This window comes from Nelumbo nucifera, chromosome 7 (assembly GCF_055504915.1).
Source record: "Nelumbo nucifera cultivar China Antique chromosome 7, China Antique-T2T, whole genome shotgun sequence".
Lineage (NCBI taxonomy): Eukaryota > Viridiplantae > Streptophyta > Magnoliopsida > Proteales > Nelumbonaceae > Nelumbo > Nelumbo nucifera.
The window spans coordinates 33,555,306-33,582,345 of NC_142655.1; the positions used below are offsets into that span (position 1 = coordinate 33,555,306).

A 27,040-nucleotide genomic window follows, 5' to 3' on the forward strand; every position below is an offset into this window, starting at 1 on the left:
CCTCTAAACAAAGCAGAGAAGATGGAACAGCATTGAATGGCTAAAACAAGGCAATCAAAGTTGGGTGTCTAGAAGAGATCAGATAGGGAAAATCCTCAAAAATCACATTCTAAATATTTGTGGCCAAGAGGAAGAGTTCAACCCAAGACTTCTTGAAGGTCTAATCTCTCCAATTCTCTCAGAGGAAGAAAAGCCTCAACTAATCTTAATCCTTGATGAGAAAGAAGTTAAATCAGACCTCTTTGAAATGAATCCTCATAAATCACCAGGCCCTAATGGTTTTACTCTGTATTTCTTTCAGAAATACTGGCATATTCTAGGCAAATATCTCACAAAATTAATGCAAAATTTCTTTACCAGTGAAAATCTCTTAAGAGAGCTGAATCATACCCACTTAGTTTTTATTCCAAAGAAGGTTGGAGCTGAATCTGCTGATCACTACTGGCCTATCAGCCTATGCAATGTCACCTACAGGGTGATTGCAAAAGTGCTTGCTAATAGGCTAAAATCTCTCTTGCCTAATCTCTCCGAATCAAGTAGCTTACATAAAGGGCAGGCATATTACTGATAATATCATTCTAGCTAAGGAAATAGTACACAAATTAAAGCATCAAAAAGGAAAACAAAGATGGGCTACGCTCAAAATCGACATGGCAAAGGCTCTCAATAGGATGGGATGGAATTTCCTTCTTCAAACCCTACGGCAATTAGGTTTCCAGAGAAGTGGTGCAACCTAATTCAGCAATGTATCACTAGTTCACTACAATCTTTTTCCAATTAAACTAAATGGAAGCTCCATTGAATTTTTCCATACTAAGAGAGGTCTCCGGCAAGGAGACCCTCTCTCTCCTTACCTTTTCATAATAGGAATGCAGGTCCCCTCCAAACTGCTGGAAATGGAGGAGGTCGCGAGAAGGCTACAAGGAATTAAACTTGCAGGAAGCTCTACACCTCTTGTTTGTGGATGATTTTCTTCTAGTTTGTCAAGCCACTCCAGATTCCCTACTGGCAGTAAAATCAGCTCTAATTCTCTTTGAAAGGATAGCAGGGCACCAAGTCAGCTACAACAAATCCGGCATCATTTTCAGCAGGAACACCCATCGAGTCCATCAAAAACTTCTTTGCAGACTCATGGGTATGAAAATAATGAACTTCAATAGCAAATATTTGGGGCCGTGGACTGATGAACAAAGAAACAAAAGCAAACCTTACAAAGAAGTGATCACCAAAGTTGAAAATAAACTAGATACTTGGAAGGCCAAAGTTTTATCTCAAGCAAGAAGAACCACCATATTACAAGCTGTAATACAAAGTATTCCATCCTATCTTATGGTCACAAATCTGCTGCCTAAGACGGTTTTGTTAAAGCTCGAAAGGATGCAAAGAAATTTCTGGTGGCAAGGTGATAAAGGAAAAGATTTTGGTCACAATATATCTTGGAAAAAAAATTTGTAGACCAAAAAATGCCGGTGGTTTAGGCCTCAGATTAGCTGAACCCATGAACAAAGCGCTTTTTGCAAAACAATTTTGTACATTCCTCAATGGTGGATAAGAACTTTGGATAGATCAATGAAAGACAAAATACTTGAAAAACAAGAACTTCTTCAAATGCAAGGCAAAACAGTCACATTCTTGGTGGTGAAAGTGCATTCTAAAGATAAGAGATCAAATCTCCTCTCATCTCTGTTGGAGGGTTGGAAGGGGAGAAAAAATAAATGCCCTAATTGACCCATGGATTCCATGGCTAATCAATAACAAGCCTCTGATTAAAGCTTCATCAGCCCCTCATCAAGAGAATCAAAGGTGGACTGTTAAAGACCTCATTACAGAACAAAGAGAGTGGAATGAGAGACTCCTCCATCAACTCTTTGAAGCCAGCTCGGTCAATGCAATTCAAAACATCCCTATCAATCCTCAAAGAAAGGAGATTTTTCAGTTTGCTCTGGTCGACAAAAGCTCCCTACAAATGCCAGATATTTGGATGGAAAAATCTGTTAAATGGAGTTAAAACTAAGCAAGCAAACCGGTGCTTAAGAAGTAAAGGAGATACTAGCTGTACTTTCTGCAATGGTGCTCCAGAAACCCAGCTTATCTTTTCTTTGAGTGCCTGGCGAGGGCAATCTGGTTAGATGCCCAAGTTGGGTTTAAACCAGAAGACTTCATCTCCTCGAGGTCACTTGACTTCCTAGATTGGTGGTCAAAGAGATACTCTGGATCAAAGGAAATGAAAAATTACTTCATGGGTAGGATTTTAGCCATTCTTCGTAGCATTTGGGATCACAGAAACGATGTGATCTTCAGAGGCAAATCACCAAATCCTCGTGAAATTGCCTTACTAGCAGACAGGTATGTCCCACGAACAGGAAATCTTCAGTTTGCTGAAAATCCTAATGAACAAAATTCTACAGATTTCCTCTCCCTCCATTGGTTCTCTTTTAGTTCTCACTCCCTGGTCATTGTGGATGGATCCTGGGACATTAATACTCACTCAACTTCCACAGGTTTATATTTGTTATCTTACCCCCACAATGTTGGCATTGCAGAAGGACAACCATGCCAAGCAAATCACCCCTCAGAAGCTGAACTCTGGGCAGTCATCTGAGGCTTAAGAAGACTAGTTCTTCTAGGAATCCTGAAAGCTACTCTAATATCTGAGGAAAAGGAAGTCTTGTTAAAGCTAAAGGGAGCCACTGAAAACATTAGATGGAATGAACAAGCTTCACTGGATCAAACCAAGTACATTCTTACTCTTTTTGATAATATAATCTGATCTATGCAAATAGTAAAGAAGTTGTTGTTCACTCTAGCCAGAAAAGTTAATGTAAATAGAACTCAGTCTTTTTGTACTAGCTTACCCCCCTTAGCTTCAAATTGTCACTTCTGTAAAAGGGGTCTCCTTTTTGTATCCTTGATGTTTTAAGTGGATCCTTTTACCAAAAAATTAAAAAAAAAAAAAAAAGACACACTTGGATTTATTTACTTTGTTCATGAGAAGAAGTTCCAAAATGTATATTATCAAAATTAGTTTTTTTCCCAGCACAGTACCATTCATCTAAATACTTGCCCCAGGACTTCGCAACAGAATGGTATTGCTGAGAGGAAGAACAGGCATCTCTTTGAAATGGCTCGTAGTTTGATGTTGCATATGCATGTGCCTAAGAGATTCTGGGTTGATGTTGTATTGAAAGCTGCATTTCTTATCAACTGTATGCCTACTCGTGTTCTCAAGTTCAAGGCCCCACACTAGCTCTTGTTTCATCAGTCCCCACTATTTTCTATACCTGTCCATACTTTTAGATGTCAGTGTTTTGCCCAGGATTTGTCAGTGTCCCGTGGTAAGGTAAGCTTGACCTGTGTTCTATTCCTTGTATTTTTCTGGGATATCCCACCATTCAAATTGGTACAAGTGTTATGAGCTCTCTTCTCATCGCACTTTCATCTCCATGGATGTGTCTTTTTCTTTTAAAGTTTAAACTGAAAAGAAAAAGACCCATTAAACCCAGAGCAATCTTTCTCTAAAAATATTAAATAAATAAATAATATTAAGTATAGAAGACCAGGAAAATGAAAAGAATTAAGTAAACAAGACCTAAACATCCTTGCCAATTTGCACCTAGGTGCCACATAAAAGCTTGTTTCCTGTTTACAAAGTACTTTCTGAGTTTTTTTTTTTTTCTTTTTCTGCCTCCCTTAACTTTTCTCTCTTTCCTTTCCAACTCTTTTAATCATGGTTGGATCACAAATGTAAATAATGAAAACCACAGAAATAATCATCAAGGACACTCCCCCATTATTTAAGTGCAATATCACCTTGCATCATCCTGAAGAAGGTTAACCAACGTTTCCTCCATAGAGAGAACAAGATGCTTGCAGGGAAGGTTATCCTTGATAAGAAGTGCCAACTCCTCAACCTGCAGTTTAAAGTTTGATGATGATACTTAAATGCAACAATGGAACAAATTAAATAACACAAAGTTATAGGAACCTAATAACCAAGGAAAACATCAAAACCAGCACCAGTTAATATCAAACACAGCAAGATCAAGAAGAACATTGCATAAAACTTCCCAACAAATGAACAAGACATAATTTTGTTTAAAACTAGAAAGCATTCCATGTAAAACAACAAAAAAGTCCATTAACTGCAACAAATTTTGCCCTGGGAGTTGGAACAAGCAAGAAGTAAAACTGAATTCAAAGATGAGGTATGTGAAACTCAACTGCTCGGAAAAGGAAATTGGAACTAAATGACTTATTTTATAGGAAACTTCTGAACTAGTAAGATTGTTGCCTTCACTACTAGCAAAGAAAGGGGAAAAAAGGCAAATTTCTAAATTTAAATACAACCAAAACACGACTTTGTGCCAAGAATGTTTGACCTGTTAGGCTGTCACCGGATTGGACAAAATTGGAAATATGAGATGCAAAAGGAAACATAAATCCGCAACATTAAGGATGTCATGGTTTTGCTCCAAAGACAAAGCCATCTGAGATCTGGAAAGTAGAAGACCGTATACCAAGTTTTTCCATTGTTCTAGTGTAAAGTTGAATCCATAGAAGGACTAGTTTTTTTGAGACCCCTTAATTTTCACTTCCTCAAGCTTTTCCACTTCCACCCATTCAAATCCAAACGCAGCCTTATGGAAATAATCCCACAATCAAAATATTCAAAAGAATATGATATAAGGGCAGGCTTCTAATTTTATCCGAAAAGAAACATATCTACCACCAAAATAACCGGTTGCAATCATAATCTAAATGCAGGTTGCTCAGTAGATGACTCCGAACAGCTTTTTAATAAGAAAGCTAAATCGTTTTAAGATTCCTCAAAGTTCTTGGTATCATACGAAGGTGCAGCTTAATATATGTAACTGATTTTTAACTGACTGGCATGGAAGCTAAAGCATGGAAAGAACCTCCAATTCACAATTTTAGCATAATTTCACTTATCAATCATGAAGAATTGAACCAGAAGAAGTAAACAAAAAAAAAAATAGCACCACTTTAAATTAACAAACTAAAGAAAAAAAAAACAAGAACAAAGACTAAGAAAGATGTAGGGAGACTACCATTGCAAATTGAGTGATGCTCATCCTGGAATTTTGTATTGGAAATTAAAAAACCACAGAGGAATAATGTTGGCAAAAGCTCTCGTGCACGAAATTTTGTAATGAAACCCTAGAAAGTGAAGAACCTAGATTTGATTTTAAGTCTGGTTCTTTTTCTTGGTTTTGGTTCAAGGTTTCTTACAGGAAAACCGCTGCCGCAAAGGTTTAAGGGACATCGATACGCGGGAGAAGACAAGCCAAATTGCCGGGGGGGAACAGAAATAGATAAGGTTTCCAATTTTCGTTACTCACAGTCACACGTCACCTTAGGAAGCCTAGACGCCTATGCAGAACCCGAGATGGGGTTGACTGTGTCCCTTGTTGAAAATGGTCCGTTTTAGCAAGATAACATCCAGGCCAGGAGACCGGATCTGCTCCTCACACCTAGCGTCTCACACACACATCTTATCATACATTGACAACATTTCCCGTATTTATTTGTTATTATTCACGGGAGATGTTCTCAATGCATAGTAGATGTGCATGTGAGGCGTCAATTTGTGAGGAACAGATCCTCTCACCCAAGCTAGGGGTGCAACTTGGGCGGACTCAATCCAAACCCGAATCGGCCCAATTCAAAATTTTACACGGGTTGGACTTGGATTTTCGGTCCTCATGTCGAGCTCGGGCCCAAAAAGTTAGGTATTTTATATTTTTTAAGCCAAGCTCGGGCCAGCCCTTAGGTAGCTTGAACCTGGCCTGAACCCGACCCAATTATATATATTTATACATACATACATATATATATATACACATATTTGTATATATAACATTTATATAAATATTTTGCGTACATATTTACATACATACATAAATATATGTATATATATACATATTTGTATATATATCATTTATATAGATATTTTGCATACATATTTACATACATACATAAATATATGTATATATATATTTGCATAAATACATTTATATATGTATAACTTTAGAGTGGGTTCATTGACCAACCCGAGCCCGAGCCCAACCCGAGTGTAGCAAATTATAGGACAGGCTGGGCTTGGATTGAGAAAATCTGGTTGGACTTCGGGCTCGAGCCAGGCTCGAGCTTTAAGCCCAAATTTTAGGGCTAGGCCTAGTTGACATAAACCCGGCCCAACCCGCCCGACTTGCACTTCTCAAATCATATAAACATAGAAACCTCCATTGGATCAAAACCACTCTCTCTCTCTCTCTCTCTCTCTCTCTCTCTCTCTCTCTCTTCCTCTCTTTCTCTCTTCCTTTTTTGGATCAAAACCTCCATTGCCCGATTCTTAGACCATTGCAGCTTGCAGCTTGACCAGTGACCACCACCATGGATTCCATTGCCTATACATATAAACATAGAAAAAAGATGAGAGAAGAACAAGAACAAGAACAAGAAACAAAGAAACAAAGGAAAAAAAGGAAAAAATAGTAAATTACAAATTACCACTTTGTACTTCAGAGGTAGTGACACAGGCACTTGAACTTTCATTCATGACAAAGACGCCCCCTAAACTTTCAAACTTTGACATTTTGCCCCAATCCAACTAACGGAATTGATAAAAAAGATAAAATTACTAAACTACCCATTTGAGATTACTGTACTCTCAAATCATATTCCAAGAAAGCCCTGTTTCTAAACCAATAAGGAATGGCATCCTAACCATTGTGCTTGGGCTTAAGATGGTTTTCCAATGAGACCTCACCGATTTTTCTAGACTATTACTTATAGATTGACTTATACAACAATATTTAAAAAGAAATGACTGAACCACTAAGATATGCCAAAAAAATTGTAAGCCAAGTGTGAGCACCCAATTAATTTGGGGTGCACTTTATGGCTGAAATGTGAAGGAGCCGCCATCTATCTAAGAAATAAACATGAAAGTAATGGGCCTCCCATGTCAATATGACTCTCATGCCCAATTTAAATCTTTTCTAAGTACTTTTAGAGGAGAAATGGAAGGTGTTAGACACCCCTCTCCTGTAAGCAACATATAGTACCAATTCTCCAAGAAAATGAGCAAATGAATGAGTTAAAAACTTGAAAATTTTTAGTCACTCCTATATTGAAACTTTCCCATGCCAAGAAAATAATGAACACTTTGAACACTTCAATCCACTAAGACGATTTCAAAGACTTTTATTGGAGCAAAGAAAGATTGAGGTCTCATCCCCTATCTTTTTTATCCAATAATACTTCTACAAGAGCAAGCTCCATTCTAGGGTTGAAGCAAGGAAGTAGGGAGATCTCCTCTCAACCCCTTTTTATCCAACACTAGGCATTTTACAAGAAGGCAAAGTGAATTGAGTTGTTTAAGGATTGCATTATTCTCTTAATAGCCACTCAAATTCTCTAACAAGTTATTGTAACATGTTTCCTAAACTTTACCACAATGAAACCAATATAAAAAATTGTATAATATCATCCAACAACATGAGAAACGAATGCTAAAAGTAGGAAACTAACCAGAATATTAACAAAATTGAAGAAAAGAAAAGGACAAGGATAATAATAAAAGACAATACAATGAGGTGGGGAATTCACCACTTTATGGCCTTTGGTCAAACCCTCCAAGAGTAGTAAAAGGTTTTGTTGACAATTCGAATTTGAGCTACACAATGGGGGATTCCTTCTTGCTTTATTTTTTGGCTAAATGTGGTATTCTCTCTTGATGTATAATCAAATGGGGGAGTTGGCTTTTCTCTTTTTTCTTCTTTTTTTTTTGTTTTTCCTTCTTCCTTCTTTTTCTTCTTCCTTAAGCTAGTTTGGCCTTAGGGTCCAAGGTTCTTGGACTAGATTTCTTCAATAGGGTTCGATTGGGTTAATGGAGTGAATCAAAGGGAAAGAGAGAGGATAGGGTTTGGTAGTGAGTGGGAAGATGGAGATCGAAGAGGTTAGGGTTTTGATTTCAGTTGGGAGAGTGAGGGGGAGTGGAGAGGAAAATGGATTTAGGGTTTGAATTTGGGTGATGGAGGAAGGAAAAGAGGTAGGAGATGGTGGTGGTGTGTGTGAGAAAGGGATTAAGGTTTCTTACCTGGCCGAAAATGGATGGGAGACTCTCTTTTCCCCCTCTTTTTCATTGGGAGAACCAGCCCCTTTTTCTCTTTCTTCTTCTCCCTTCTTCTTCACATGGCTGATTGTAGAGTTTTATTTTCTCTCTCTTTTTTTATGTTTGTTTGTTTCTTTTTTTGTGTAGATGGAGGAAGGTTGATGGGGGCTGGTTTGATTGTGAGTGAGAGAGGGTGAGAAGGGTTTGGTTGTGAATGAGGGAGGGTGAAAAGTTATACCTGGCTAAGGAACAAACAACATGTGGGTGGCAGTGAAGATAAAGGGAGTATGTTGGGTGGTGGCATTGGACACAGGCTGCAATGCGAAAGGAGTCAGATTACTGAAAAAAGGCACAGTAGTGGTTGTAGGGGTACTGGTAGGTAGAGGAATTGTAAGAGTCACGGTAGGTAAAGTGAACAACTAAGATTGAGTTGCAAGTTAGGCTAAGACCTCATCCAACTTTTCTTGGAGTTTCAAGTATTCAGTAGGGAACCATGGTTGGCTCCCCTATTTCCCCTCCGCGGGCCTATACTTGGGCTTCAAGATGGGAGGACATTGGCATGTTTGCTGGTAGGTTGGTCTATGCCATCACACAAGCAATGGGTTGAGTTACGATTCTTCTTGCAAATTGCCATTGTTTTGCAATTTTGAAATATTGTCTTAAAAACGATTACCCTTAATAGAAATTGAACATTCTTGTTTATTTTTATTACTTGTTTTCACTTTTCTCATTGTTCCTTTCTTTCTTCTTTTTTCTCGATCATCCCTTATTATTATTGTTGTTGTTGTTGTTGTTTCTTTTTATATATCGTTATTAACACTTAAGTATGACATTAAGTAAAAACTTAGTAACAAAGGAGATCCATCGTAAAAAAGAGAAATCTTTTATTAATATTGAGGAAGAGTTATTCATACAATCATATTGAAGTAGATAAATGAAAGAAATAACAGAAAAATGTATCAAAATGGCACGGGTGGCTGAACCCCATCTCTATTATATAGGCTTCTAGCTACATAATACGAACTTGCATCTGGCCCATTGTGTCATCTATTGTAATGATTGACTCTGGGTAGTCCTTTTCAACCATGTTTAAGCAAATATCATCCATCAACCCACGTAAGGAGATCTCACTCATTCAGTATTTTGTGTAAGCAAGCTCCTTCTGATATGTCTCTAGTTAAGTCTAAGCCTCTCATAACTAACTCTGCAAATACTCCTCTCTAATATGGCTTTTCTCAACCTCTTTCCGGAGCTCTTGAGCCTCATCTTCTGCCTTCTTCCTTTTCTTCTCTGCAAGTCTAACTATTGATCTAGCATTCTTGGTTTGCTTTGTTGTGTTTTGCTTCTCTCTCTTGGACAGGTTTATTGTAGCTTGTGTGAAATGATCCACAAGGGCTACTTCAAGCTAGAAGCTAGAAACTTCCTTGAGGATAGTGGCCTAACTAGAGTGGGCAACTTAGCAAGTAGCAGGAGGAGGGACCTAACTTCACCCTCTTGAATCCAATCAAGATAGGCACTATACAAAAGGGGAGGGTGGTGGCTATTAGAATGGCAAACTCCCTCCTAGTGGACCATCACTGCTCGTCATACCTTACTTTCATACATTCGTTAAAAAGAGAAAATCCTCATGGTCCTTGTTGAGATCATCAATGATGGGAAGTGTCTATTAGTAGCCAAGTTGTTGAAGGATCTAAAAGGGTACATATTGTGCAAATCCTATTAGTCAAGCTAATACAATGTTGTGATGAAACTTACTAGCCAAACGGGGTTGTTCATGGTTAGTTTAGAGGAGGAGCCCAACTTTTTAGATTACATTAAGCTCTTGTAGAGGTAATATGTTGAAGGTAATGCTCTAAGGTGTCTTGGGTCAATCGAGGTCAATAGGTTATGTTAAAGATGCTCTAGAACATCCATTGAATTGGTTGCTTAAGGGAAATTAGTGTAGGGATGTGCATTATTGAGCAGAGCTATAGCAACTGAAGGGACCCCTAGAAAGCACAAGTCCCCCTAGTGTATAGTTGCATTAGGCCACAGAGAATTCGTGCTAAGTGGGACCATGATGCACTCGATCTTCTTGAACTACTCTAAAATCGATACCCATGTTTGATGTACTCGATTTTGTTCAAGGGGTGCTAGTACGTGACCCACTAGTACAAGTAAAAATGTGTTCCTTCTCCCTTTTTGGACCTTTCTCTAGGTTTTCTCTGGGATAGATGTTTGTCCTCTACAACAAGTAACTCAAGTGGACCGAGTGTTCAACGAACATCTCTATCATATTCTTTTTGCATGTAAGGAATTCAGATAGCTCCATTTTGTATTCTTGTTGGGTAATGGGGAAATCTACTTTGTTTATGCAGTCTCATGTACAAAAGGAATGTAATCTCCTCCAATGCCGGTTAGGGCTGTTCATGACTTGGGCCAAACTGACCAATCCGACCCAACTCAGATCGAGTTGGGTCGGTTTTCTTAAATTTTCGGTCGACTTCGGTTTAAAAATATAAATAAACCGACTGATCGGTTTGGGATGCGGTTTATAAATTTATAAACCGAGTAAAACTGACCCAAATGGCTATATATAGTGTAATATAATATAGTCGTTAAAAAAAGTGATATCTCTCATATAAGAAATGTCCCACTTTCCTGTAAACCACATTTTTACAATGAAACGACCTATCACTTTCTGTTGTGTCTGCAACCTAACCCCTACCCCTAGGCCTATTTTAGCAGCCCCTACCCCCATGATCTATCATTTCATTAAGACATTAATTTTTATTTTAATATTTGAACAAAATATTCAAAATTTTCAATGATGATTGCTGACTTGTTGTCATAACACTTGTCCTAAAACTATATCTCTATAACTCTAGGATTCATAATGATTTCTTTTTTCTTTTTATTTTTTTACATCATTTCTGATAGAACATTAAAAGCTACATCTTATGAGAAACTAAAACTACAAAAGTACAAGAAACAAGTATCAAATGTTGTAATATATAAATGGAGATCTCTATTCGGTTTAAACCGACCAAACCGAGCACCCGTCAGAATTTTTACAAATCGGTTTATGCTATTTGTCGGTCGGCTTCGGTTGGCACAATAGCCAACCAGAAATGTTCGATTCAATTGCCAAAATACTGTATAACCAAACCAAACCAACCCGTGAATAGCCTTAATGCCAGTCACATCTGATGATGCAGACCAAATTTAAAAACCATGGCCTTGGGGTCCCACAATTGGAAGGTAGCCTTTAATAGTGGCCAATCTAGCTCGATCTTTGAAAGGTTCATTGTATTGTCCCAATAAAGAGTACCATTCAATGCCCACATGTTATCTCCCTTTTCCTTAATGATTTCCCTGAATTGAATGTCACACACAAGGCATTCTTATAGGTCGTAAAACATTTGCAAAGGAAAAGGAGAAAATGAATATGTATTCTTAATTTAACAAAGAGGGCTTGTATGAAAAGACTCTCTCTTGGATTTCTTTTTTTGCCTTGTCTTTCCCTTGTGTTTTCTTTTATTTGCTTCTCATATTCTTTTTTCTTTTCCCCATTTTTCTTTTTTCTCTTTTTTATTATTATATATTGTTTATTTATTTTCTCAATTTTTCTTATCCATGTGCTTAACTTTCATCTTTGGCTTATATTTCCTTTCTCTTACTCTTCCCTCTTTCCCTTTTTTTCTTTTAACATTTTCTTGATCTTCTTTCTTGTTTTTATTTATATATATATTGTTTATTTATTTATTTAAGTTCTCAAATTTTCTTATCCGTGTACATCCTCCCATTACCCCATATTTTCTTAACTTTCATCTTTGGCTTATCTTTTTTTCTCTTACTCTTCCCTCTTTCCCTTTTTTCTTTTAACATTTTCTTGATCTTCTTTCTTGTGTAAAGCTTTTATTATTTTCCTCATCTTTTTTTCTTTTTTTTTTGGATTTTTTATCATCATTATTAATTTTTATGTTAGGATATTTTATCCTTGTTTCAAGATTTTATTTCATTTTTTTTTGCTTCATTTCTTCTTATCTTTTTGTTTTTCACATTTTTATTATTATGATTTTTCTTTTTCTTATTTTTTTGGCTTTTTCTCTTTTTTTAAAAAAAAAAAATTAGTGGACTTAAGCCTATTTATAGAAACAACACCCACATGTAAGAGAAATGTCATATGGTAGTTATAAACTTAAGCTAGGGTAGACATGCAGGATGATGGGGTGACACCTAGACACAAGGCTCCAGTGAGGTTGGCAGCCTTCAAACTTCCACCACTAAACAAGTGGGCTTTTTAGGTTGGTGGCTGGTCTAAAGCTTTCCAAGCGACCATAGGATACTTTGGTCATAGTGGCTTACTTGTATAGGTCCTTACCTATAGGACATGAGTTTCTATCATTCTAAGATGATATGCAATGGATGTAAATGCAGAAGGAAGTACGCAATAAGTGAAATCACAAATATAAAATCAAGAGCAATCAACTATATTCACAAAAAAATTGATAGCAATACCACACATTAAATATTCAATGATCATTATTATGGGTCACAAGGGTAGTCAAGGAAAGGGGGATAATTCTAACTTGGGTCATGGGTTTGGGTGTAAATGAGTTGGGCCTTGGTTCATATAACCTTAGTTGGGACCTAGTTCTAACTTGGCATGGGTTTAGGTTTACATCTATTGGACCTTGGAGTGGGTTTGGTTATATGTTGGCATGGATTTGGGTTTAAACATACTTGGTCTTGAACCTAGTTTGGTCTATGTTTGGTTTTAGGCAAGGGAGAGGTTGAGACTAAGTCCACTTGGTCTTGATCCACATTTGGTTCTAGGTTAGGATAGCATGGGCTTAAGTCTACTTGGACTTGGATTAAGTTGGATTCTAATGGATACGACAGATCATCCATAGAATTATGATATATTCAATCATCATGATCAAATGACAAAACATAATTTATTAATTATTTATTTTATAATTCTGAAAAATATAAAAATAAAAAAAAAATAATTATTAAAGAAGAAATTTCAATTGGTCTATGGATATGAAAGATCATCCACAGAATTATAATATATTCAATTGTTGTGATCAAATGATAAAATATAAGTAATTATTATTTATTTTTAAAATCTAAAAATATAAAAAATAAAAATATATATATTAAAGAAGAAATTTCAATTGCAATATGGATATGATAGATTAGCCCATAGATTTAAAACATATTTAGTCTTCATAGGCAGAGAAAAATTTACATTTTCAATTTTTTGTTAATTTATATTTTCCCCTAATATCTTCAGGAAATTTCCAAAAATCTACTGATAATACAAAAAAAAATTGTGATTTTGAATGTAAGAAATGTAGATCAACATAAATTTAAACATTCAAGAAAGAAATTACAAGATATTATAAAAGATTGAAAAATTTTACCTATTTTTGCCATATTTTTTTTAAAATCTGAAAATTCTTTAAAAAAATTAACGATTCACATTTGTTTCTTGCAAACTTTTGCAAATCTAGCACTCTAGGAATGAAATTTGGAGTTTTAGAGTCATTTGGGGGTGAAAGAAGGGTTATTTCGGGGAAAACAATGTTGCTTTCCCCCCTTTAATTTCTTTTATTTTTTTGTCATATCTTTTTCGTCGATACGCCCCTATAAACCCCCGATACGTCTTTGATACGGGTCTGACATGCATGAAAAAAGACGAAATGTTCGATTTCCATGCATATCCTATATCGGTTTTTCATAGATACGATATGATATGCCCCGTATCGAGCGTATCATATCAAAATTTTAAACCTTGGTAGAGACATATAATAACCACTCAAATTCTCTAACATGTTTTCTATAGTTAACCACAATGAAACCAATTTCAAAATTATATAATATCATACAACATGCGAATTTAATGCTAAAGGTAGGGAAATAACCAAACATTAACAAGATTCAAGAAAAGAAAAGGACAAAAGGGATAACAATAAAAGAAAATACAACAAGGTGGGAAACTCACCCCCTTGTGGCCTTTGGTCAAACCCTCCAAGAGTGGTAAAAGGTTTTGTTGACAATTCGAATTTGAGCAACACAATGGGGGGATTCCTTCTTGTTTTATTCTTTGACTGAATATGGTGGGCTTTCTTGATGTATAATCAAATGGGGGGAACTGACTATAAGGAAAACTTCTTGCTTGTGCCCATGTTGAAGTCCATTAAAACCCTATTGGCAATAGCCACATTATGATTATAAGATTTGGCAAATGGATGTTAAGGTGTCATTATTGAATGGAGATCTTATCGAAGATGTCAATATGAAATAGCTAGAAAGCTCTGTTACTAAATGTCAAGAACACATGATATGCATGCTAGATAAGTCAATTATGGATCGAAGCAAGCTTCTAGGAAATGGAAGCCCGGAACATTTGGTTTGACTTGATAGTGAAATAGTTTAACTTTGAACAAAATCTGAATAAACCATGTGTTTATAAAAAGACAATGGAAGACAATGTTGCATTTCTAGTATTATACGTTGATGACATCCTTCTCATTTGGAAAGACATAGAGATTTTATCCTTAGCAAATGTATGGCTTTCACAGTAGTTCTCTATGAAAGATTTTGGAAAAGCTTTCTACATCTTAGGACTTCGACTCTATAGAGATAGATCAAAGTGGACCTTAGGACTGTCATAATTTACTTACATAGATAAGATCATGAAGAGGTTCAACATGCAAGACTCTAAAATGAATTTGTGACGTTCCAACATGGAGTTAATCTCTCCAAGGGTATGTCACTTAAGTCTCCCAAGGAGACCAAGTACATAAAAAAGATTCATTATGCATCTATTATAAGGAGTTTTGTGTATGCTATGTTATGCACTCGACTACTTAACATCGTGCAAGTTGTCAATGTAATGAGTAAATACCAATCCAACTCAGACAAGAACACTAGACTACTATGAAAAACATACTCAAATACCTAAGAAGAACAAATGATTATTGTCTCGTCTTCGATGTCATTTTACTATAGGCTGCTATGTATATAGATGCCAATTTCCAATCATATTCAGATGATAGAATGTTTATATCTGCTTACATCTCCTTGTTGAGATCTTGTTCGATGAATTGGAAAAGTAGTAAGCAAAGTTCTACAATGGATTACATGACTTGAAGGTGAATATATTGTTATAAGCGAAGATGCCAAGAAAGTGGTGTAGATAATGAAGTTTGTACAAGAACTCAATGTTGTACTTCCAATGCATTACCCATTTCACTATTATGTGACAACGCTAGAGATATTATTTAAGCCAAGGAGCCAAGAATCCACTCAAAATCTAATCACATCAAGACAAAGTATCACATTTTTTAAGAAATAATTGGAAAAGGAGACATCCGAATACATAAGGTAGCATCAATGAATAATGTGGTGGGCCCATTGATAGAGGTGATTCTCTTAATGTCTAAATAACAGTCATAAGTGGTCTAGTAGTGATTCATGCCATTTATGCATGAGCTTAAGCTGGAAAAAAAGTGGAGAAGTGAATTAATCAAAAGGGTTCATGTGAAAAAGGAGCAAAAGTAAGAGAGAAAAGGAGTGTGAAAAGATTCTATGTAAAAAGATTTCCATCTTTGCAAGAAAAGCTAAAAAGCCACACATGCTTAACTTATCCTCACCGAGAAACTTGAGTATCTTAAAGTGTTATAGCCCATATATTGTTGTGTATCCTCTTGCATCTGAATAGTTTATCTTGTTTGTGCACATCAGCCTTACAATGGCATTACCTCAATTATTATTTGTTTATTTTATATAATGTTGAGATTGATCAACTAGTGGATGTCTAGCTAGATTGATTTGAGTGTTTTTGGATAGAACACTATATACAAGGTTTAAATAACACCTAGGAATCTATTTAGTATTTGTGAGCAGTTTGATTGGCACTTGGGAAATCCAACTATGTCGTGGATTTGAAATTCTTAGGAGGTTGCCTAAAGAAAGGCGTTGGCTAGGGATAGGTGACCTTTATCCTTTGTATTGATTCTTATTTTTACACTCTTTGTATATTTGCTAACCCCCTCTTGGGTTAGCTACTTGAGTAACAAATATTTGGTAACGTCGCTGATGAAGGGTGATTTGGCCCGACCTAGTAAAGAGGGGACATGTGGGCACGACCTGACCAAGAGATGACAATTCAGCCTAACGTAACCAGTCTGCAGTAGATCGAGCTCGAGTACCCAACCACCCTAAGCTAAAGTGATCTCAGGACAAGGCCACCTCGAGACGAGATCGCCTCAGTACCAGATCGCAACAAGAACACCTCGATGCCAAGGCACTTCGACACTCAACCCAGTTCGGGACTTAAAGACATCTGCTTAGGGATACCGACATGCCACTATGTGGTGGTCCCAAAAACCCCTCCAATGGATCCTAGGCCTCACAGGATCACGCCGCGTAACAGCTAGCATTATCTCCCTGACCGATTCGGGCGGAAGTAATGAACCTTATCGGTTGGCAGCGTTATCTTCCAACTAACGCGAAAATGGGTCTTATCGTGACGAAGATCCCGGAACTGATCCGCGAAACCCGCGAGGACTCGACTATATGAAGGCTCCACCCACGGAGGTTCAAGGTACGCGTGATTTCTTTGCTCTCTAGCTCTCTGCATTCTTAAGATATTTCAGCTCACAACAAGTATACTAACTTAAGCATCGGAGCGACCTCGTCGGGCTAGCAACCCTGGGTTCTCTGATCCTACTCTTGCAGATCCAACTTTGTCCGCTGTCCGCTTGGAAGCCAGATCACCTCCAGTAGGGAGCAGTTAGATCGCGCAACATCATTTGGCGTCATCTGTGAGAAACGCTACAAAAGGCCTTTCTCCACCATCGATAACATAATCAAATCCATGGCTTCCTCCAGCAACGCCGGACAAAACAACAAAGCGAACGTCTCCGGGGGGCAGCCTTAGTTCTCGTCCGTCTTTATCGGTTAGTTCACCATACCGCTTACTGAAGTTGGGGCCCCAACGCTGACCATGCCTCAAGCGACTACACAGGTAAACGCGCCACTCCCCCAGTAGTTGGCGCGACCTTCGCTGAACCGTCGGTGGTTTCCTCGGGAGTCGGGTAATTCCAGCTTGATGACCTGGTACACTGCGTTCAGACCATTCAGGTCCAAATGCAACAAGTCCAGTAGTTCCAACACTATCAGCAACAAGTTCTCCATCACTTCTACCAGCAACAGTTCCCGCCGCTATAGCAGAATCTGCAGCCGGTTCCACCTCGGCACTCGGCGGCGCAGCAAAATCAACCCCGCCGTTGTCAGCAGAATCACTCTCCCCGCCAAGGCGAGACCTCCCAAGTCCCACTTCCGCTTGGGAGTCAGGTCATGAAGAACAGAATCCACCGAAGCGACCCAGGCTCGAAGATCCCATTTACTTCACAGAAGATGATGCACGTGGAATCCAGTACCCCCATGACGATGCCCTGGTGATAAAGATGAGACTGAATGACTTTGAAGTGAAGCGCGTCCTAGTGGATTCGGGCAGTTCGACCGACATTATGTTCAAGGACGCCTTCGACAAGCTTCAGCTCCAAGAAAGTGATCTTAAGCCGACAGATACTCCCCTTATAGGTTTCAGTGACGAAGAGGTCAAGCCTCTAGGACGAGTCTTAGTACCCGTAGAGGTCGGCACGTGACCCAACATTGCAAGATTCAAGCACACATTCTTGGTGGTCGTGACTCCCTCCCCGTACAACGCCATAGTAGGTCGGCCCATTACCCACGCACTGCGCACGGTAGTGTCCACCTACTACTTGCCCATGAAGTTCCCGATGGACTATGGAGTAGGGGTTGTGCAAGGCGATCAGCTTGCCGCCCTCAAGGGGAAAGCCAAGCTAGTGGCTGACATCGAGCTCGAGCGACCTACGGAGTACGCCGAAGAGTGAGCTACACCAACAGAAGAGACGATCCATATCTCGATCTCAGCAGATGATCTAGCTAAGACTCTCCAGATCGGTGCTTCGGTCGAGGAACCGCTCCGCTCTCAGCTGGTAAGTTTTTTAATTAAAAATTTAGATGTATTTGCCTGGTCCGAGGCAGAAATGCCCGGCATAGATTCCAGAATCCTAACTCACAAGTTAAATACTGATCCTTTAGTCAGGCCCGTTATACAGAAAAAATGCAACCTCGCCCCAGAGCGCCGGAGGATAGTCAATGAGGAGGTCGGGAAACTCTTAGCGGCCGATTTCATCAGGGAGGTCCATTACCCGAGCTGGGTAGCTAACCCAGTTCTGGTAAAAAAGGCCAACGGTAAATGGTGCATGTGCGTCGATTTTACCAACCAGAATCGAGCCCGCCCAAAGGATTGTTTCCCACTCCTTGAGATCGACCGTCTAGTGCACGCGACCTTAGGGCACGAGTTGCTAAGCTTTTTGGATGCGTACTCAGGATACAACCAAATCAGGATGGACCCTACCAACGAGGAAAAAACAACCTTCATAACCGAGCTTGGACTGTACTGTTACAAGGTTATACCCTTCGGACTAAAAAATGTCGGGGTAACCTTCCAAAGATTTGTAAATAGAATTTTTGAGCTGTTGATCGGCAACAAGGTTGAATGTTATGTAGGTGATATGGTCATAAAGACCTAGTTTTCAAAATTTTTATTGAAGGATTTGCAAAGTGTCTTTGAAATTTTGTGTAATTATAACATGAAACTAAATCCTAACAAGTTTTGGTGTCACCTTGGGTAAATTCCTGGGCTACATAGTCAACCGACGTGGCTTCGAAGCCAACCCCGAGAAAATAAAGGTCATCCTAGATATGAGGCCACCTCTTAAATTGAAGGAGGTTCAGAGACTGAACGGTCGTATAGCCACTCTGAGCCGCTTCATGTCTAAATCGGCAGATCGTTGCTTGCCTTTCTTTAAGGCTATTAAGAAAAGTAAAGACTTGGAGTGGACCACAGAGTGCCAGCTCGCCTTTGATGAGCTGAAAAAATACCTAGTTAGAATCCCGATTTTGACCCAACCCGAGGAAGGGGATATTTTAAAGTTGTACCTCTCTCCAAGTGTGATGAGGTAGTCAGCTCAGTACTGATAAAAGAAATAGATTGGGTCCATCGACCTATCTACTATGTCAGCGAGGTTTTGCAAGGTGCCGAAACAAGGTATCCGAAGATCTAGAAGCTAGCATACGCACTAGTCATAGCATCTCGGAAGCTTCATCCTTACTTCCAAGCCCACACCGTTGTCGTCCTCCCCAACAAATCACTGAGGCAAATCCTACTCAAGCCCGAGGTGTCTGGTAGACTGACGAAATGGGCTATTGAACTCAGCGAGTACGACATCCGGTATAAACCTCGGACGGCAATAAAGGCCCAAGCCTTAGCCGACTTTGTCACAGAATGTACTTTTTCCACCGCAGTTCTTGAACTGACTGAGCTTGGGCACATGGAGGAAGCATCAACCAGCGCGTCACCAATCCCGGTTCGAGCAAGTTCGACCTGAAAGGAGGAGCCCTGGATCCTCCATGTTGATGGCTCGTCCAACCAACAAGGAAGCAGGGCAGGCATTATTCTTTATGGTCCAAGCGGGGTGATGTTGGAGTATGCACTTCGGTTCGGGTTCGCAACGTCTAACAACGAAGCAGAATATGAAGCATTGATAGTCGGGCTCACCTTAGTGAAGGAAGTGAAAGTTAAACACCTCATCATCTGTAGTGATTCCCAGCTCATAGTCAACCAGGTCACCGGCGAGTACGAAGCCCGCGACCCCACCATGGCTACTTATTTGGCCAAGGTCAAGGAAGTTCTACGCGGCTTCCTATCTTATTTCGTTAGGCAGATCCCGAGATCCAAGAACGCTTAGGCTGACGCCTTGTCCCGGTTAGCCAGCACAAGCGGTAACACAAGGAGGACCGTGTACATAGAGGACCTGCCTCGGCTTAGCATTCTTGAGGGGGCAGGAGAGGTCGCTCCTATAATACAAGCGGAGCCGAGCTGGATTGACCCACTCGCGGGCTATCTGTTTCACGGGACCCTCCCCACAGATCGCAATGCAGCCCGAAGGGTAGAGCGACGTTAACGAAGTACGTCATTATAGACGGACAGCTGCATTGGAGATCTTTCACACTCCCCTACTTGCGCTGCTTGCGACCCTCAGAGGCCGAGCTTGTTCTCTGCGACACTCATGAAGGCTTGTATGGCGGACACTTAGGGGGCAGGGCTCTTGCTCAGAAAGCGCTGCGACAGGGGTACTATTGTCCCACAATGAAGGTAGACGCACTCGAGCTTGTCAAGAGGTGTGGCGGTAAGTGTCAGAGGCAAGCCAACAACCACCACCGACCTCAAATATCTCACCAGCCTGTGGCCCTTTGCATAGTGGGGAATCGGCATTCTTGGCCCTTTCCCGCTAGCGGCAGGACAGAGGAGATTTCTGGTGGTAGCAGTGGATTACTTCACGAAGTGGGTGGAGGAGGAACCCCTAACAACGATCACGACCCGCAACATACAAAATTTCTTTTAGAGGAATATAGTATGTCGCTTCGGGTTACCTCGGGTACTTATCTCCGACAACGGAAAGCAGTTCGAGGACATCAAGTTCCAGAATTGGTGTGCTGAGATGGGGATACAACAGAACTTCACCTCGGTGGCACACCCTCAGGCAAACGGGCAGGCAGAGGTCACGAACAGAGCCATACTCCGTGGACTAAAGGCTGGCTTAGCCCGAGGTAAAGGACTGTGGGTAGACGAGCTGCCCAGTGTGTTATGGGCCTACTGAACTACCGTTAAGACCGCCACAGGTGAGACCCCCTTCAACCTCACCTACGGCACGAAAGCGGTGATCCTAGCAGAGATCGAGGTGCCTACGCTATGATTGGAAGCCTACAACGAGGAAACAAACGACGATGAGCTCCGTACCAACCTCAATCTGGTGGAAGAAGTATGGGACCTGACATACATTCGGATTGCAGCCTACCAGCAAAGGGTGGCTCGGTACTATAACGCCCGGGTCAAGAAATGGCACTTCCATTTCGGTGACCTAGTTCTTAGGAAAGTTATGGTACCTGAGCCCGGTGTCGGTAAGCTCGGACCGAACTAGGAAGGTCCGTACCGAGTAAGATGGGTAGTCGGGGAAGGGACGTACGAGCTTGAGACCTTGGAAGGAAAACAAGTACCTCGAGCGTGGAACAGCGGCAACTTGAGACGATACTACCTATGATCGCCGAACTGGAGAGAGGACTATGAGTCACTACCAGAAGTCCAAGGACTAAAGTGCTGAGCTGATAAAAGACCTCGGCACTACGATAAGTCCCAGCCGCCTCCTCGGCAAGGGCACATAAGACCCAGTTGCCTCTTCGGCATGGGCAAAACCAAGGGTAAGGAGAGTGGACTACGAGTCGCTCCCAAAGCCTAAGGGCTAAGGTACCGAGCTGACAAAAGACCTCGACACCACATAAGACCCAGTCGCCTCCTTGGCATGGGCATACAAGTCCCAGTCGCCTCCTCGACATGGGCAGACAAGACCTAATCGCCTCTTTGGCATAGGCAACTCATCTCCTCATGCCTAAGGTATAAACAACTCGGATATAAACCCTACGATGTCTAGCCCATTTCGTCATATAATGAAAAAGTTGAACTCCTGCAAAGGGACAACTAACATTACCAAGTAGCCCGCGCGTTGACAAGTCAGGTATATGACCTACAATGTCCATGCATCTCGGCGTATATCATGCGAAGTTACCCCTACTGGCAGTCCAGCTCGGTAGCTCGACGGTTCAGGGTAACCTATACCTATTTGGTTAGTTCGCTAGTTAGGGAGTTATTTGCACTTGGAACATTTGACAAAAAGACAAGTGTATTTCATTAATATGAAGAGTTCGTTACAAAAAAAAAGGAGATTTCTACTATAAACCGCGCTCGCAAGCCTGGGATACACAATACGAAGGTCTATTGTCTGGGCGCTCTTCGCCCTTGCCCGAGGCTTCAGCAGGAAGGTTCACCCTCTTGTCAGCATCGGTCTCTTTGATGTCGATGAATAGCTTGCTGTCACTTTCCGCCTCGGAGTCCGGATCTTCGGCAGCTTTGACAACCATCTCATCTATGACCCTTGAAGTGGTGATGGCGCTTAGATCGAGCTGCGAAAATTCACGTCGGGTCAGCCACCTCCTAAGCTTAAACCCCTTACGGTAGCCTTCCGTCCCCACCTCGATCAACTCTCCGTAGAACTTCTCTGAGGTCTTGTATTCCTCAGCGGCTTTGGCCTTGGCCTCCTCCACTGCTTGGTGGAGTATTTCAGTTCGCTCCTTGACGTGGGCCTCGAGGTTCTCCACCTCCCGCTTCAGTGCCGCTTTCTCCCTCGCGAGCTCCTCCTTCTCAAACATCAGCAATGATATCAGCTCCTTCTGACCCCGTGCATCGTTCTTCAACTGGCAGATTTCATTACAGGCCAGATTCAGCTCGGCGTGAGCTTCGTGAGACAAGGACTCAGCTGCAATAGCTCGCTTCAGGTGCAGTTTGGACTGGTATGTCAAAGCGTGCACAACGGAGTTCACCTACCAAGAGAAGAATAGCAGTTAGTACAAGAACAGTTCTCAAAGTACAAAATTGAAGAAGTAAAGACAACTTACCACCATACAGTGAGTAGCCGCTCGAGCTCCGAGCTGAGCGACCGACAGCTCGGCCCAGTTGGTGACCTCCTCGGCGTATACCGCGCTCTTGCTCTTGAGGAGGCTGTACTTTGGAGTTAGGATGCTCCGAACTGCCCCCTCACTGCCCAAAGAAGTGACAGCTGCAGGGGCGGGCTCCAAAGATGTTGCCTCCTCGGGCGTGCGGGGCGGGGAGACCCTTCTTGGTTCCTCCTTGATCAGATCGATCACTGGAGGTTGCGCAGTAAAGGGCTGCTTGGGCTCAGGGACGGCAGCCTGCAGAGACTCAACGCGAGGTCTTTTGACAGCTCGGGGCTCAGGGATGGCAGCCTGCGGAGACTCAACGCGAGGTCTTTTGACAACTCGCTTTTTCTTCTCCTTCATCCTTCCGAGGAGCTCGTTCATAGGAAGCTTCATGGTTGTTGTAACAAAAGCAAAACGTCAGAAACAACATCAAAATAGAACAAAGGCAGCACAAAAGTAACAACCTACTAGGACTCAGACCGGCTTGCACGAGCTTGTCTTCGGTCACATAGTTCGCGAACTTGAGACCGAGCTCCGCCCAGGACTGGAGCGCTTCCCTTGTCTTCAAGTCCAACCTAACACTGTGATCTTGGATGGCCGCCCTTTAGTGGGTCAGGAAAGGCCACCCCTCAGTGTTATGGACTAAGAAGTAGCCCCTTTTCCAGGCCAGGACCCTGTTTGGGAGTTCCTATAAGAGCTTGTAGCCCGGACGTGGGGATAAGTAGTAAATCCGCTTGTGCTCAGGTAAGACACAGGAGGAATTTTTTTTTATTGAAATGATGGAAGAGAAGATGTCGAGGTCAATGGGTAGGTTATAGTCATGGAAGAACGAGATGGTTCCTACTATGTTACGAATGGAGTTCAGATGTAACTGATCTATGGTGATATTGAAGAGTTTTATGACCTCTACGATCAGGGGGTGAAGTGGGAGACGAAGGCCAGATGTGAGCTGTTCCTCGAAGATCATGATCTCATCGTGACCGTGCTCCCAGGGAAAATTACCTAAGGGAAGGCTATATACAGGGTCCTTGGAAGCCTATACCGAGCTACTAAGGTCTGGAGCCTGTCCGCTGTCATCGTCGATGGAGCAAAGTTATCTGGCTACCGACCTCGATGCGAGGTGGACGCCAGACCACCAGAGGCTTCTCATGCCTCCCGAGGTGGTTCCACCTCGGGAGGACCGCAGACCGCTCCTTGACCCGAAGTAACTTCTTCGGTGGGGCGATCTATGACCTGAGCCGAGGTACCCACCTTGGCCCCTACGGAATCACCGTTCTCATTTAAGAGACTATTGAAACTATAACTAGACATTGCGAAGAAAAGACAAATCAAAAAAGGAGAGCTAGGGAAGACTCACCAAAGAAAGACCGAACTGAAAGAAGACACCGAACTGGAGAAATCGAGCTAAGAAGCTTGAACGTGACCTTAGAACGAAGATTTGTGAATTTGTGGCGAAGCAAATGAGTCTCGGTTCCCCTATTTATAGCCGGTATGTCCGAAAATCAACGGTCGAGATTGAAGCAATCCAACGGCTCCTAGGAAAACTGACTGCACGACCCGTGAGGTTGAAATCGGTTTAGCACGTTTTTTTGACGTCCACGGAGTTTATAGATCGTGTGACGTCCGCGTGTAAACCAGACGTGACCTGGGTTATTTCTGGTTGAGCCGGATAGCCGAACAAGTCCGACTAGCAATTCGTCCGACAAGCCGCCCGGACCTCGAGGCAAATCCACTTGTCTTGTCATGAACTCCCTGCACCAGGTCGGGACCCCTGGCTCGGGGAGGGGACACGTGGACACAACCTGACCAAGAGATGACAACTCAGCCTAACGTGACCAGTCTGCAGCAGATCGAGCTCGGGTACCCAACCAGCCCGAGCTAAAGTGACCTCGGGACAAGGCCACCTCGAGACGAGATCGCCTCGGTAGCAGATCGCAACAAGAACACCTCGATGCCAAGGCACTTCGGCACTCAACTCAGTTCGAGACTTAAAGATATCAACTTAGGGATACCGACATGCCACTACGTGGTGGTCCCGAAAACCCCTCCAACGGATCCCGGGCCTCATGGGATCACGCCGCGTAACAGCTAGCATTATCTCCCCGATCGATTCGGGCAGAAGTGATGAACCTTATCGGTTGGCAGCGTTATCTTCCAATTAACGCGGAAACGGGTCTTATCGTGACGAACATCCCAGAACTGATCCACGAAACCCATAAGGACTCGACTATATAAAGGCTCTACCCCCGGAGGTTCAAGGTACACGTGATTTCTATGCTTTCTAGCTCTCTGCATTCTTAAGCTATTTCTGATCGCAACAAGTATACTAACTTAAGCATCGGAGCGACCTTACCGGGCTAGCAACCCCGGGTTCTCTGATCCTACTCTTACAGATCCAACTTTGTCCGTCATCTGCCTAGAAGCCAGATCACCTCCAGCAGGGAGCAACTAGATCGAACAACATCAATCGCATATAAGGGGCATCTCTCTAAGGAATCTGAATCACACAACTTGATATACGTTGGGTTAGACCTCAAAGAAAAATGCATAAATCCTTTAGACCGAATTCACCTGCTTTCTTGGGCCAATCATCTAGGAAAAACTACTTCATCTCAATAATTTCTTTGATACTAGAAGGGTGTGATACATGAAGAAGTTTAACTAATAAAAACCCAAATTTGAATGAATACCAGTTCATTGGTTATCAATTCGATGATGATGATTGATTGATTGATTAATTATCAGCTTTTTAGGTATTGATATGTTTTTGGTGGGTTAGACTATAAAGACATAATACATGAGAAACATGTAACATATCAACAAGTATCACAAAAGTGTTAAACAATTAGGTGGTATTTATCAAAATTCACAAGATGGTTTTTATTGTCATGGTCGAATGGTTTGGATTTTAATGAATAAGTTTATTGGCGAGGGTATAATGGCTAAAGTTGGGTCAATTACTATGCCCTCCTATTAATGTTTTAAAAATTAACTTGGAAATGGAATCACATTTCCATCTAGGTAGGCAAATATGCAAACGAATCGGACTGGATTCAAATCAGGGTATATTCAAATGCGATCTGATCAAATTTCATAAAATATGGATTTGAATTTGAATCTGATGAGGTAATTGGATATTTGGATCTAATTCAACCTAATGTGATTTAAAAAATAAATAAATAATATAACAAATTTACAAAAATACAATATAAATAATATATTTATAAATAAATACATACATATATACATATATATATATCGGATAGGATAGGGGTGATTTGAATTCGGTTCTACTTTTGGCGATCTGATCAAAAGATCTGAAATGGGGCTATCCGAATGAGAGAATATAGGTAGGAGGTCAAAATGGTTTAAATGGATCAACCTGTGACATCTAAATAAAATATACAAAAACATATAAAAATATGTAAAAAATATTACTATTATATTTTCATTATATATTTCAAAAAATAAGTGTAATAAACAAGAATTATTGATTAAATTAAATATAAATGAAGAAAAAAGAGTTGGCATAACAGTGACCTTATTCGTAGGACTAATGGTTCACTATTTATTTCAACCTATTGGGACACTGAGCCATTAGTCAACATTTGTTTTTAAACATGAATTGTTCAAGGTCTAAGCATCGGGTTAGACGGTGGGTTAAAAACACTACCTCTAATATTTTGGTATTTAATTATTGGGTAAATTGCTAGAACCTCCCTTGAAGTTTTTGACCATTGTTGAAATCTCTCCTAAAGTTTGGTAATTGCAATCACCTCCCTTGAACTTTACAATATAGTTGCAAGAAGACTCCTTCTGTTTAAACTCTCTAATAAGAGGCATGAAAATGTCCAAAAATACCTATATAATTACCACCAAGTAAGGTTGTAATCAAATTGAGCTCTAATCAAATAGTTCAGGCTTGAATTCGATTAGGATCGATTTGAGTTCGATTCTAATTGAGCTCGAGTCGAGTTCGAACCTTGGGGTAAACTCGATTAGTTATTCGAGTTCGAGATTGACCAATAAAAGATTTGGCTTGATTAACACATACATACATACGTACATACATATTTTATATTCTATAATATAAAAATATAATATACATAAATACTTGTTAGAGGATTCTAATAGAGGGGTCTACTTGAAATTGTGTCAAAAAGTTTAGGAGAGGTGATGGTAAGGGGATACAACAAAACAATAAGTCATTCTTTCAAAAAAAAACAACAAAATAAATAAATGTCATTCAGTTCAGCCATTATC

At 40.8% G+C, this 27,040-nt stretch overlaps 1 protein-coding gene across 5 annotated transcripts in view; it reads right to left on the reverse strand.

Moving 5' to 3' along the window:
- LOC104598296 (uncharacterized) overlaps positions 1 to 5,439 on the reverse strand; it is a 34,476-nt gene extending 29,037 nt beyond the window's left edge. For 2 of the 5 annotated variants that reach the window (XM_019197953.2, XM_088891367.1), the window contains exons 1-2: positions 5,070 to 5,439; positions 3,811 to 3,911 (exon numbers count right to left, since the gene is read on the reverse strand). In XM_019197953.2, the coding sequence (XP_019053498.1) occupies positions 3,811 to 3,820 (10 nt within the window). In that variant the 5' untranslated portion in view covers positions 3,821 to 3,911; positions 5,070 to 5,439. Of the gene's footprint in view, positions 1 to 3,810; positions 3,912 to 5,069 lie in introns of those variants that run through there. The other 3 variants (XM_010260295.3, XM_088891368.1, XM_010260298.3) reach the window with 3 other exon arrangements.
- Between the last annotated feature and the right edge of the window lie 21,601 nt (positions 5,440 to 27,040).